At 37.1% G+C, this 15,089-nt stretch overlaps 2 protein-coding genes and 1 pseudogene across 2 annotated transcripts in view; all 3 read right to left on the bottom strand.

The window, feature by feature from the left end:
* Positions 1–61: 61 nt before the first annotated feature.
* LOC131781764 (uncharacterized) lies at positions 62–2,111 on the bottom strand. Its single transcript, XM_059098480.2, has 2 exons — positions 2,068–2,111; positions 62–1,027 (listed from the first exon to the last, which is right to left on the bottom strand). The coding sequence occupies exon 2, from the start codon at positions 970–972 to the stop codon at positions 277–279; it is 696 nt and encodes a 231-aa protein (XP_058954463.2). The 5' UTR covers positions 973–1,027; positions 2,068–2,111; the 3' UTR covers positions 62–276.
* A 390-nt stretch (positions 2,112–2,501) lies between these two features.
* Positions 2,502–15,089, bottom strand: part of LOC131781746 (clathrin heavy chain linker domain-containing protein 1) — a 38,931-nt gene continuing 26,343 nt past the window's right edge. The window contains exons 19-22 of the mRNA XM_059098455.2: positions 5,141–5,204; positions 4,409–4,490; positions 3,405–3,502; positions 2,502–2,781 (exon numbers count right to left, since the gene is read on the bottom strand). Coding sequence (XP_058954438.2) covers positions 2,695–2,781; positions 3,405–3,502; positions 4,409–4,490; positions 5,141–5,204 — 331 coding nt within the window. The 3' untranslated portion in view covers positions 2,502–2,694. The remainder of the gene's footprint in view (positions 2,782–3,404; positions 3,503–4,408; positions 4,491–5,140; positions 5,205–15,089) is intronic.
* On the bottom strand, positions 9,825–12,119 carry LOC131781748 (trace amine-associated receptor 13c-like; annotated as a pseudogene).

Here is a 15,089-nt window from a genome sequence, read left to right as displayed (position 1 = left end):
GCCGACACGTCGTTTACTCTATCTGTTGTCTACTTATCTTGCACCGCTTTTGAGACATGCATTAATGGTTTTTATTGGGTTTCCTCGCCATTAATATATACATCTTCATATATATTTTTTTTGTTTGTTTTCTATAGCAATTTCTGTAAATTGTAGTAATATTACAAACGCCAAACTTGCACCCATTTCATGCACGTATATATTCTACTGTCTCTTACTACGCGAAAGCAATCAAGACAGTTTCACCAGCATTCAGTAAAGCCTACATCACGAGATCTAACGATTGGAGAAAACACTGTCCCAAAACATCACTTCATACGCTTGCAGTAGACGAACTGCACGTTTAATATCACTGTAATGAACTTTCTTGAACGTGCCTTTATCGGCCTCAGCGTTATAAGCCTCAATAGCCTTTATAGCTCCGTCGTCTAAATCCCCACTACCAAAGAATCGAAGGAACTCCAGGTCTTCTTCTTTCATGTGGTAGTTCTTTTTCAGTGCATCTGCGAGACGCGAACACATTCGTCCAAAGGCTGGGAAATTAACCGCAATGGCTGCTGCAATCTGCGGAGCTTCGCCATAATGGACTAGACGACACAAATACGACGGATAAGCTTGGGCTTCGGCCCGAGGCTCATAATCTTCCAGATGTGAATCTGAAAGCTTCATAGCTTTTGCCATGCTGAGAAGCTTGTCAAAAGCTATCTTCTCGCCTGTCAAAAAGAACTGGAAATACTCTCGAATGATCTCATTGGCGTTGAACCTGGCCACTAGGTGCTCCATACTTCGAGTGTCAGAGGCTATTATGTGATACTGTTCGCAGAGAAGTCGTTCCACAACTGTCAGAGGGAGTGTTCCAGCGCTCGCTTCCTGGACGACAGCATGGCTTCTTAGCCTTTCTTCAGTCTCCACAGAGAATGGCTCATTTCTCAAAGAGGCCAGAATTTCTTTGGCAGATTTGTTGGCCGCCATTAAGGGCGAAATAGAATACGAGTTGCACTTATACGCCGTAGAGCTTCTAAACTTCCTAAAGGAAAAAGAAAAAGAAAAAATATATATAACTTTTAACAACAGTTCCCTACTCAGTTAAATCTCCCTGTCAAACTGGCTACATATTATCCCAGCAGGGTAGGTTCAACGTCGAAAAATTACGTTTTGTCATAACAAGTTTGAACATTGTAAAGCTGTTCTTTTTTCGTCGGAGCAGTCACTTTTTGAAAACGAGCAGACAACTACTAACTATTAAGTGTTGCGTTACAGTCACAATGAAAGTCACATTCAAACAACATGTAGGAGGAATGATTTCGTTGTATCACCCTTAGTCACGCATGAGGAGCCATTACCATACTGCCAGAGGACTAGAATTACAGTTGCAGGGTCGCATTATGGGATCATTTCGACTAAATTCACCATAAAAGACATTTAAAATCGTGTTTTTGAAGATACTGGGAGCATTTGGCTAACAACCACAAAAGTGAAATGTATTTTTTAACATTTTTATTCCATGCGTCGTAGTGCGTGACAAAGGTTATATTTTACTTCATCTTGAATGAACTTTGTATCAGCATATATGTTTATAAACCTCGCAAATCAATACAATAACAATCGCTTGCCAACACGGCAAAGCAAGAAAACTAAAAACGGCTAAATGGCCATGAATCAGCCGAAAAACTCATGCGAAGGGACAAATTTTTACTGAAGATAGTTTTGTTTTAGTCCAAAACAAACACAGATTATTGGGTTGAGAGTGCGACCGTCCATTCTCACAGAAACCTAACATTTCACCCATAGCACAACATAAACATATTCACACATTTATGGGGGCTCATTGTGCGAGCTTTCGCTAGCGCTACCTCTGCTATTGTTGAGAAGATCTGTTGGATATAATTATTTTGGCCTCAGTCTAATCGCCGAAAGCTCGCGAGTTCTAGATCAAGGCAATTACTTAGAGCACACAATTTTCATCTTGCGTGCTCCCTAACGAAATTACGAACAAAATAGATGATGTTCATAGATTTAGGTATAAGCGAGGGATGGAAAATGCTGGCTAAAGTCAAACAATCTTACCTTCCTTAGCTTTCGTCACTTGGGAAGCAAGGTCAATACACGGTACAGTAACATAGAGTCAGCGGTAAAACAATAAATCTATTTGGCGTCATATATTTCATATGACGAATACTCAAGGCCTAAAGAAAAATTATTTACAAATCCAAGAAGAAGTGGTTTTTCATCTCGAATTGCACGCGCGTTGCACGCGTAAAGCGCAAATTATTCGCGCAAAGCATATAGTTGTACGCAGAAAAAATACACTCAATCGCATGTAGAATGTCGTGCAGGGTGCGAAATTAGTTTGAAAGGGCGAAGATATTTCTTTTCAATTCCTGATATTTTTCCTTTCTATTGAGGGAAAGATGATTTTAAAATTAATGACCACATGGTCGGACCAATGATTAATTTTAATAACATTTGGTTAACGCGGTAGGTACATTCTTGAGTGTTCGACGATTTTCATGGGATTGTGAAGCAAAAGTGTGATTTGAAAACGAATGAAGAATGATCACTTCAAACTGGGGAGAACCACTAGAAACGTTCCAGAGTTACTGTTTGTAATCCGCAAAATAATATCCGATGTGTTGACGAAATTTGCTAATGAATTATCTACTTTAAAAATGTTTTGTGTCCTTTACGTTAGTGTTAAGGAACAATTCCTTCTCCGTGCTCTCTATTGGCAGCATGACGGAGGGATGAGTTCACAAGCACATGTGCCAAAAGATCAGCAGCCTGAAAGAGAGAATGGAAACGTAAGGCTGATTTCTTACGCTTCTGTCTGGACACTCGTTGGGATATTTTGAGATATATCTTTTGACTGATTATTTAGCTTAAGAGTGAAATATTTGCTCGTCCATCACGAACTACCTCAGTCCATAAGCATGTTACCATATGAACGCTGCTCTTTCTACCGTTCGATGTGTGGCTTTTTCTGCTGTTATTCCCCTCCCCTCTCCCACGCCTCCATTACCCTGCAGCCGTGAAACCCATTTGGGATATCTGAAAAACTGTTGTCACACATCGTTTTTGAATACCCATTTGGGAAATTAGTGAACTGAAAGTGAAACGATCGATTGTGGGAGTAAGATCAGAGAATTACTGGTTAAATACGATTCAATGTCTGTTGGTTACAGCAAGTACCCTCATTGTATGACACGAAAGGAGAAAGGGAGAGGGAGGAGGTGAGAAACGTTCTAAAGATGAGCATATTTTACGAGTCTTGCGGTTCAGAACATGATAAATAAAGTCTGCTCTTCCACTATTTGATAAATTAGGGTAGCATTGCTTTCACTGGAAGCGGCTTGCACGGTAGCATGTAAATAAAAATTTTTAAAACATGTTGATAGTCAAGTTACCTCATTGATGGAAAACAGGCAGTTTTCATTGCTATCACCACACAAGAAAGATAGCATGGCGTCCGTAAGTGGCAGTTTCTGGAGGGCGTCTATAAAATCTAAGAAATTGAGACCGATTTAAAGTGTCATACAGGTGTTCCTTGAGATTTTAACATGATTTTTTGGAAACTTCATGCAAGTTGCAAGAACGCGCCATAGCTTTGTAACTGAATAAAGGACCGTGTGAACAACCAAACCTACCAAGGATGAAATCATGGCAACAAAAAAAAATGACCGGTGTCATGCCTATTAATTACCAAGTCTAACTTATTGATCGTGTCACAGTAAATAGATCTATAGCCAAAGTGAGGGCTAAAAGGAAGAGTTAATGTATATTATACTTTGTAAAGGTAGAGAAATACGGGTAAAGAAAAGGTGAGGGCTTACATATTTTAAGGTTAGAGACATAATTCCAAGAGAAAATATCGTTATATATGAAATGTCTGAAAAGGTGGTGCTGTTATACATTTTCTAGTTTTTAGAAGGCTTAATTAGATCTTTGGTCAATAAATGTGGCTGATTCTAATGGTAAACTAGATTGATATGCAGTGACATCTTTAGATAGTGAACAGAGACCTTCTCTTCTTATTTAGGGATGATTGCGTGGAGGCCCATTGATCAAACAACTATACTCGAGTATAAAAGGTTATAAATCAGTATAACACGAGAAAACAAAACCGAACTAAAATGATTAATCTCAATAGGACACACGCCTAGCTTTAGGACTTTTGTCAAGTATAGGATACGTTCCTCACTAATGGGAATTTCACACGAAATTTCTGGAATTTTTTTTGTATGTAGGAAACGCCTTCTGTCTCTCAGGAAACTCTGAGATGTGAATAGTAGAGATCGGCTGAGAAATTTCGATAACAAGGCAAAGGTATCAGTTAAAGGCTCTCTTTTTGAAAATCCTTGAAACGATGGTCACTTAATTATTTATAAACTCAAGGCTAAGTTATATTTACCTGTCCGAGCTAAGTTCTCGTTATGTCCTAAGTAGTTGACGGCTTTGTGGAATCGTCCTTGCTTGAGCAAAGAACCCAAAACCTGTAAAACGACATTTAGAAACACTCTAAAGGGTACTAATGTCGAATAGGAGCAGCAGGAAAGAAATTAATGAAATCGATGAGAACTGAGAGAAAAAAAAGGCAACTTCCTTGATAAATAATTTACCCCCCCCCCGCTGAGTTGATCCACCTGTGTAACCATAGGTGAGGAGGTAGCAGGAATTGGTTGACACTTTGACACTAATCCAAGATGAAATGTTAAACTTGGGTTTATTGGATATCAGAGCTAACGATCTGTGGTGTCTAATCTTTTTAAAAGAACAGCTGAGCGAAGAAAATGTAAATGATATTTAAGTATGTAAAAGACTGGCACCTGTTAAGAAATTTACAATAATCATGGATAGCTCAATCACTCTCCGAAAAACTCGACTCCCAAAGATAATTTGGTTTTTAAAACAACTGAGTTGATAATGTAAATTGGCCACCGTAAAGAGTTCAGTCAGCTTTAAAAACTCTTAACTCTTAAAACTCTTGTCCAATTTACATGATCAATTCAATCGATAAAACCAATTATCTCGCTATACATTTGAACCCCCATCGACTCAGTAACATCGTTTCTTTGAAAACTTACCCCTTTATTCTATACCTAAACAATGTTTTTTATTTCAGGTGCGACAATTGTCCAGTTACCTCTTTATGAGCACCAACATTTTCGAACACAGCTTCAGCAAGTCCAGTTAATCCACAGGTACAACTGGAACAAATTCAGAAAAGAAAAAAACAAAACAAAAAAATAAGAAACAAGGTTGCTAAAGATATTCTTACGTATCTTATAAGTTTCGATCAAATGTTTAACTGAAAAAAGGTGTAACAACATGAGAGCTTTAAGGAGGGCTTGCGTAATTTTGGCAGCCAAAAGGCTTCCTAAAATTTAGATTAATAAGACTTTTTTTCATTGAGTTTTTAATTTTTAGTTTTTTGTTTCAATCTAGTGCAGAGACACGAACAATCCTGTAAGATAATAATAGTAACAAAAGTTACTACTATTAATATCATTATCCTGAATATTATTACTGTCATAGTTATTGGTAGTCTACCTGTTATTATTATTATTATTAGTATTATTACAGTTATTATCAAATATTATTATGGTAAGTTAAACAGCAACTGGTCCTGGATCGATTCAAACCGAGCAAACAATAATAAGAGCAAGGTCCTATATCGAATTCAGAAATGCCATAGATGAGCTGAACAGATTTCTTAATTTGTAATTCGTGTTAAACTTTTCCTTACTTGTTCCTCTTTGGCTCTTTTTCACTTCCTCGGTGTTTTTCATCTTACTGTTTAATCAATCTTCCTGTTTAATTATATTTCCATAGATGTGCGAGCTCCACAGATTTCGTAATTTATAATTCGTGTTAAATTTTTCCTTACTTGTTCCTCTTTGGCTCATTGTTACTTCCTCGGTGTTTTCTATCTCACTGTTTAATTAATCATCCTGTTTATATTGCGCCTTTCAAAGTAACCGACACGTTTGACACATTGGTAGTGAATACATGGACTGCCGCATGTTTATGAGTTTACGTCACCTTTTCGTTTTAAACTAATTATCCTGAATCCAAACAAGCCTTTAATCCCAAGATACCGGTGCTTTACTCTATATCTTGCGATTATGACAACAAAGCATGAAGTTTCAGTAAAAACAAATTTCAGGTCGCAAAATTTCAATAGAGTTAAGTCCTTGTCAAGCCAATTTGATCTGAGTGAGATTAACCTAAGGAAAGATCAACGCAACTTTGAGCAAAAAAGTTGACAAAAGGTCTTTAGTGATTTCATAATCAGGGTCTTACGCAGATAGAACAATAAGGTTTTCCAGCTATGAATAGAGAGAATTCTTTATTTTGATAAGGATACTACTTCAAATTTAATTTTATAGATGGATGGCAATGGTTAATCGCACAAAATCCGTCTCTAGTTCTACAGTTATCACGTTATCATCAACACGCGACAGTTTAATTGTATTGCTGCCAAAGCCAGGTTACATCTTCATTAAAATTCCTCAGATCCGTACAGCAACACCAGTTATACGATGCCAAAATGAATTATCTTGTGTCTTCTCATTGCTTAGAACGTCTTGTGTTTAGCAGATAAGTTTTCGCACGGAATTTCTGGGGTCCATGAGTGCACTTTATCCAGCAACGTCATCATAATGGAATCGATAAATCAAACAAAAACAGGAGGAACAGCCTATAAACAACTAAATGCACACCAATATTAATCTGAAGACCTAAAAATGCCAGGTCAATAACAACTTAAAATGCAAACTTTCGCATGTAGATATTTTCATTTTGCTTTCTCTTTGCTTTCTTTTTGCTTTGCTTTGAGACACAAATAAATGGAAAAAAATAGGTGATCAAAAGGAAATTCACAGCAAAAAAAACTGGGCCGTAGATTCGTCACATCACGGTGATATAAAAATCCATCGAACAAACCCTGTGATGTGATGATCCAAATCATCCTGAAAACTATCATGTTAGCATTGATATTTTAAACAAAACTGATTCCCAAAATTTTCATTGACGAGACAATCGGTCTAAAAAAGTCGCGAATAGCTAGTCTCTACTTCATAATAAACAGACCCTTAGTCACAAATCCGTCTAATTCACTCTACCACATGTGTGGTAACTACATCATCAGCTGCACGTTCATGATTTCACTTCAATTTAATGAGCCTTAATCAAATAACCTTTTTCACCCTATATCTCACGATCTCGTAATACTTCTATACAGACTCCAGGGCTACACTTCAATAACTCAAGTCCTATGGTCAAATTTCTGCCAAAAAAGGGATCTATGAAGACCAATTATGTCTGTGGAGCCAACAAAAGATGGAAAAAAATTTGTTAAGTCAGCTGAAAAAACTTTCAGGCTAGTGGAACAATGAAATTTTTCAATATATTAGATAGATTTCTTTAGTACGGGGGGTAACTCCTTCAGAATACGAAATTCCTGTAGTCGAAGGAGAACTATGGTTTGGCGGCTTCAGGCTTAAAATAGTTCTTCAGCTGTTCTTGTAATCATCACAACACCACGACATTGTTTCTCTTCCAAAGGCAGGTTCCATCTAAGATAAGCCCTAAAATTATATAATGGTTCTACAGCACCACGTGTTCAGCGACTGAGAGATGAAAAGGGCTCAAAGTGCTTAAAAATAATTGTAACTAGCGCATCACTGACCAGATAACATCATTGCAGCAAGTGCTAAACAACAAACAAAAAAAAAACTCCCAAATGGCAGGTTTAGTTAGAATTATAAAGATGATCTAAATACGTGAAAACGAAAGCAAAGACAAAAATGCTTAAGAAAAAAGAAAAAAAATCATCGGCAGAGGGAGACCTTTGAGTTGTCTGTAAAAGATCTTCAAATATCATATCATTAAGGTAGTGCACTAAACGAAGTCTATTGCTGTCTTCATAAGTATTTCCACGGAGGCTACCACGGAAGGTTAAGTTTTCAAACACACACACACCAGGCTCATGAAAACATTAAGTAAAAGAACAATAAAAAAATCGCCTCTATTGAACGAAAGATTGAACAGAATTCTTACGCATTGTGATTTTCAAATCAGTCAACTGATCACTAGATGCAAATATACTTACACTTTCTATTTGGCATTAACCCAGACCCACTGACCCGGTGATACGTGTGACGTCGATAGTAGATTTTAAATTAACTGTGATGAGATAACTAATCCCGTTAGTTACAAAGCTTCCGTAAGAGTGAATAAATCACGGATAATGTGGGTTATTCTGGAATAGAAGATTCGAGTAGGGAATCAATTCCTATCATGCAACTAATGACTTGGAGATGGATGTCCAGGGCATCCAATTTTGGGCTAAAAATTGTAGCTAAATTTACCTAACTGTCATCAATGTCTGGTTTAAGACTGATCCATCATTTAATTACATATGTATACGTGATCAGAATTTCTTCAGTTTTTTCAGGTTAACATATGCGGAATATTTAAAAAAATTAAGCTTTAGCTATACAAAATGTCCATGAAGGTTTCAGATAACATTCTCAAAACGCAGGCTAGTCTTGTTTGGTTTTATATCAAAATTTTCTTTGTATAGTCAAACATTAGAATCCGTAGGTGGATTATTTTACAACTTTCTTCATATCAGTCATCAATGTCCAGATAATGCGCAGTCGGCTGACAACTGACAACCCCTTTAAAATTTGGCACGATTTGTATCAAAGATGGGCAGATCAAAATGTGTTATTAGTGCTTCGATCATAGTTATAGGACAGTTAGGATACTTTCTACTATTGAAAGCTATCACTTTTATTTCATGATGTTGGTGTACACTGAGACAACCTTCATTGAGACCTGGCCAGAGCAAAACGAAAGGAACAAAAGCTGCGCAAATTTCCAAACCAAAGCATACATTTGAAATAAAAATTGCTGTTTTTTACTCCCTTGCATGATGCATATAGAAACGAAACATCTTAAAGGAGAAGCCGGGTAACATTTCACAAGGCTCTCCTGCAGAGAAATAGGTGGGTGATTGAAACAAAAGGCAGACAGGAAATTTTCTTTTTGGGTGTTTACTCTATTAATTGTTGTCCATACATATTTTAGCAATGACTCTCAAAGTGACCTTTAACCAACAGCCACTCAACTAGACGTCAAAACTTTGATTCAAGTACCGAGAGAGCTACGTAAACTGATCTCAAAATGCTGAGGCAGTAACAAAATTAAAATTCACATCACATACTACTGTTGTAAACGCATACTTATAAAAAAGGCTTTTAGAACGAGTGTTTTTTTTTTTTTTTTACTTTTTGGTGTCTTTTGAAGAGCGCAACAGGAAAGAACCACGAGTCGACCAATATCTAAACACAATATAAAAGCCTCACATCGCTGAATAACGATAACTACTTTTTAAGAACGCCGAGCTGATTAAGTTTGATGTCATTCGGCTAGACAATTTCCGTGTGGCTAACAACTCAATTAAACGTTACTTACAATCTTGCAATGCATATCATATCGGAGAAATATTTTGTTGAAATATAGTCGTTGCAAGACTAGTTCAAAACAGGATCTATTATGCAATAAGTTCATGGACAACAACCTCTGTTATCGAGCGCGAAACCTCTCGAATTGGTTCATAAATTGGATTATTTGCGCAACGCATTAAAGTATTTTTATAATCATTCCGTATCTTGCATTCGTAACGCTTTTTCTATTCTGAAATAATTTTATCCAAAAAAAAAAAAAATATGAAAGGGTTCCGCGCAAAATAATGGTTTTAAAGCGAAATCACATTTTTTTTTCGCAGTAAAAATCAATGTTTTGTTTACAGTCGGTTTTTAGACAAATGTCATCTGTTGGTCTGCCCGATAATGTCGTTTGAGAGAGCTCCTGAAAACTTTTTCTCAATTCCCTTTCTGAAATCTGCGTTTTTTCCAGGCTATAAATAACAGGGTTCAAGGCCTTGGTTAGGGGACGAGCATAAAGCGAGAGTCCTGAACCCATTTCAAGACTTCTGACAATACGGCTGTTCTCGCTGTGACGGAAAATCATCGGAGTTATGAGCAAAGGCAACCAGCAAATGATAAGACGACGATTGACGAACCCACATGGTTTTTTGCTGCTATATTTTCCTTTTCAATCTTTTTTTTGAATCTCTCGTTGATATGCTTCCCCGTTGCTTAGGCGATGAGCCTTGCATGATTGCGGAGCGATTGAATAAATTCGCACATAGATCGGAATTTATGTACGAACAAGAGTGCAATTCACCATAGTACATGAAAAACCGTGATATGTTGAATAGATTCGTACGAAACCACTCGGTATTCCCAGCGCCAAAGACCGACCCAAATAGCGCAGAGGAGGAGAGATGCGCTCTTGAATTTGGCTCCTGAGCTGGTACTGGCATTGGTTAACGATGGCTATGGTAGCGGGATCGATTGTCACGACAGACTAAGTTGTGCTGATTGATGCCGAGAAGGGAGACAAATGAAAACATCTTCGTGTTGTTGCCGTTATGTTGTACTTATGTGGCAACCATATAGGACACACTGCGTTCATGGGCTGCTGAAACGACACAACCGAGGAGACTTGGCCGCTGCTAACTCGTTATGAACGGTTAGAGACTGTGTTAAGTTGCCGGCTACGCGCTATCACAACGACCGACGGAGCCACATTGCCCAAGATAACCGGCCCAGTGACTAAAAAAAAACGTTCACGCTAAGCGAGGAAATAACTGTTCAAAACCATTGAGGTCCGTTGTGTAAGACCCATTCCCCCCGTCATGTTTTTTTCCTAAACGAGAGCCCTGTTTTCTTGGAGAACACCGTCTGGTTAAAGAGAGCTGCTGGAGCCAAAGCTTGACTGGTATTACAGATTATAGGACACCGCTATTTTATTCTCGCCAGCTTCCGCAATGTATCTTTGTCCTGACAGTTACGTGACGTTTGTAGCAGTTGAAAAGAAAGGACATATTATGTTCGCCAACTGGATCGAAATTATTCCAACTCGCATCCATGGATACTCGCGCTCGCTGTGCATCGCCTGGTCCTATAAAACACTAATCGTCGGACGCGAGATAAGCTTACTGAAATACGACTCGTCCATTAAAGAGATTAACCTCTAACACATTGTGACCGCATCTGAAACAAGATTCGAGCTTTCCTTTGGGCTCCTCTTGAGCATACTAATGAGAACTCAGTTGCAAAGCCATTTATTAAAATGTAGAGCTTCAACAACTAATGATTTGTCAGCCTATGATGCGCAAACGGTTTTAGGTTTACCTTAACCATTAATTTTCACATAGGGGCGGCATTTGCACCTGCCATGGAGCTTGAGGAAAATTGAGAGTTTATTTTACCTCGTAACCCGAGTAAAATATTTTACGTCGAGGATAGAAAACATATTTTCTTTTTAGACAAACGAACTTTCTTGCTTTTGCAAAGGGTGAAGCAGAATTTCTTCGGGGATTATGTTTGAAAATCCTCAAAAAACTATGTTTATGGACTTTTCAGACGCCTTTCAGTCTTTGGATGCGTGGTTAACCATAACAAATATCAGGTCGCTAATTTATTTGCGATGCAAAAGCCAAAACTATGTCCAACACTAAGGTGTTTTTGCAGTTTCTATTTTGCGCTGATATAATGAGCCAAAAGTTGTTGATAATCATGACAATTTTTTTCAATGGAAGAGTAAGATTTGTCCTACGATTATATCAGGTCTTTGCCGCCAGTTTTTCGAAAGAATGAAAAGGTGTATAAGTAACATCATTGCAACCCTGAGGGCACGCTCCGAGCTTCAACAGACTCATAATAATGCGAGTCCCTCTCTCAAAACAATGTGACACTGGAAAATAGACACAGAAACCTCAGCAACACTTCTATTTTATGAAACTTAACGACGCGGTAAGAAAGAACTTGGTGTCAAAACGCCTTATTTCCTCGTACTTCGTTACTGACAAATATTTGAGCCTCGAGAGGAGATGCACTGGCCTCCTACTAAGTTCTTTTTTGACAACAAAGTTGAAGAGTAAACAAATTTTAAATTTCGACGTGCTGTAGAGAAACTCAACATGGCCATGGGCCACGAAATGCGACCGAATCATTGTTTAACTGAAGTGCAGACTTACCTTCCATTATGCTACGTCTTAACTTTTGGATACGAGACATTCTTGATGATTTGTACAACTCAAACAAACGGAAGAAGACGACGATATAAAAGCCCATAAGGTTATGTTTATGCTAGTGTTCACGTATGTATTAGAAGAAACTGGTAATTTTTTCCTCTTAAACTTATAATATACATTAAAGCGAACTTCATCCGAAACTTTTCCTTTATCTCGTACATTTCCTATAAGATATTTTCTTTTCTTATTCACTTTGGAAACCAATTAAGACGACTTAAGGAATTGAATGAGAACAAAGCAAATATGTCCAACATGCCGCTCGATCAAGTTGTCTACACGTGCCACTTTGTGGTCTGTTTTGTTTTCCCTTGGTTTCTCGCATGGCTTAAAATTTGAAACAAGGAAATTGTGACAATTACCTTTTCACGTTATGCCCTTGAGTTAATCACAACACAGGCGTAACCACAAGACCTCTCTTTCTTGTCGGAGTTTGGCCCTTTTAACGGTAACTGTTTTTCAATATATCCGTGAAAACTGCTAAAATATGGCCCACCAATTGCTAAAAAAAAAAATAGAACCGGAAACTTGCGATGTCAATTGAAAATTAGACTTAGAGACCCAAATAAGGAAATAAGTGATCACGTTACATCTCACAAAGCATCAAACGGATGTTTTAATTTTAGTTTTCCATCGTGGTGAAAGCGCTACCAACGCAAAAAAACTCGGAAATGCTATGAATACTTGCTAGTTCTAATGCACGGAATTTCACTACTTTTACGTACAGAAACCCTTAGAACAGCATTGTTTTGACTGAAATCTTTTTTGTTGTCATGAAAAAGCATCTAATAATGCATTTTTGTTTTGATGAGACTTTTTGGAAAGAAAACTGTTACGAAGAAATTACACTTGAACTGTCTATCTTTTATTAAAAAAAGCTTTTCTAACCGTATTATTAACAATTAAAAGAATGGTTATTAGTGACATGCAATCAAAATGTAGAAATTACTAACTAGTGAATCAACTATCTGCCACCCACGTTGACAGGAGAGCAACATTAGATTTAGAGAATTATGTAGCTATAACTAGCTAAAGGGAAATTTCTGAGTTTTGGACTTAGTCCAGTCGTTACTCTTGAGAGCTATATCTACACCGGTACGTGATCTTAGGCGTCGACGAGTAGGTTTTTTAATTCCATTTTCATCGCAAGGTACGTGCTCCTTGAATTATATGTTTAAAAACTGAGGTGAAAGTGCATTACACGTTACCTTACCATATTTTTTGGCATTTGTATGTTTACATTTCTGCAAAGTGATTCTTTTTAGTTCAAAATGGTTGCTAAGGTAGAGGACACAAAAATTTAGATAGTCTAACACTTTCGCTAGATTAATCCTGAGAAAAACGAGGCCTAAGAGGAATCTACTTTTACGAAACCTTACCTTTTACAAAAGGATGCACAAGCAATCGTTTTTTAAAACCATGCTCCGATGGCATTTTCTTATGGACAGTTTCAAGTTTCCCACAAATAACAGCTTCCGTAAAATTGTACGTATATAGACTTAAAAAATTGATGTTTTTCGTCTGTTAATAAAAGGCACAATAACGAAAGAAGGTATGAAACATCAAACGCCAATACAGCAACAAGGACTTCTAATGTACATTGTGAGAAAAGTCACTTTGCTAATGGGGAAAAAATTTTGTTTTCGGGTGATGTTTAAATAACAATGAAAATTTGACCTACAAATGATAGGCTAAATTCGATTTATTTCATCTTGAAGATCACACTCTACATCACTAATAAAGCACAATATTAGCCGAACCCCTCTTTTAACGGTCTCTCTGATACTTGGTAGAGCCTTCGTGCTTCAATTTTCGTTTTAAAAAACCACTGCTTGTTACCTGTATTTAACAATGACGCAAAAAAGAAAAAAAAAAGTAAAGAGTAAAAAAGAAAACAATTAAAACTGAAAAGAAATGAAGCTGAATCGAATTGAAGTGTCAAAACTATTCCGTAATCTCTGAATATTTGATCACCATTAGTCATAAAGGTAGCAAAGTTGAAAGATCAAGGTTTTGCTCCTTATTTTTGGTAAAAGAACCTGTATTAAGCATACTGGATCTCAAGAATATTTTTTTTTTTCATTCTCTAATTCACTATAATAATATATTCAACTGACACCGCTGCTTTTGGAAAGGTACAACATCGTTTAAAAAAAAAACAAACAAACAAACAAAGAGCAAATGCTTGACACGTAACAGTACTGCCAAGTCTGTGCTAACACTCCAAGAGGAAAAAAGAATTGTGACTTGTAGACAAAAAAAACCGTTGCTCTGTTGAACACTCGCTATTTTCCAACGTTTTGTAGAAAAGCTGACGATTCGAATTCTAAATAAGGAAATCGAAAGGCTTTAGCACACAACAGTAACAGGTAAGGATAGAGCGAGAATTTACCTCTGAATAAAGAACAAATGTGATGATAAAAAGTAACTGGAGATATAATCCATTCTCAAAGTAACAGTGTGAACTTCAGCCTCGAGTCTATGAGTGAAACCCTCGTTACGAAAAAGCAATAGTAATTCAGATGTAACCACGAATCACCCAGTTTTATTTTGAAAGAAAGGAATGTTCTACAACTCAGAAATGGACTGTTCTAAAAGAACACTGGCTGATAACATTTCGTAATGGTGTGTTGGCACAATTCTCATGGGCTAATATCCACCTTCTTGATATGCAATGAACTTTATAAAGGCACTTTAGCTTAACATTGACTCGTTAATCTGAAATTTCTTTTTTTAGTTTATTCAAATTATTTGCCTAACCGCTGGCGTGTTTTACCTTTTAAGACATCGTCGCTATTCAAAAGCTTTAATTGCTTGGAAATAAAATTCGTGATAGGATAAACTCGCACTTGCATTTCTCATTCATTTCCCATGATCAACACAATCTTGTAGTGGTAAATTCATCAAAACCTAACCATCAGAT

Source organism: Pocillopora verrucosa, chromosome 14 (assembly GCF_036669915.1).
Source record: "Pocillopora verrucosa isolate sample1 chromosome 14, ASM3666991v2, whole genome shotgun sequence".
Lineage (NCBI taxonomy): Eukaryota > Metazoa > Cnidaria > Anthozoa > Scleractinia > Pocilloporidae > Pocillopora > Pocillopora verrucosa.
Note: the sequence above shows the minus strand (reverse complement) of the source record. Positions and strands in the feature narration are given on the sequence as shown.

What these genes read in the sequence shown, in the direction of transcription:
- LOC131781764 (XM_059098480.2), bottom strand. Translation starts at nt 972, where the DNA reads ATGGCGGCCAACAAATCTGCCAAAGAAATTCTGGCCTCTTTGAGAAAT.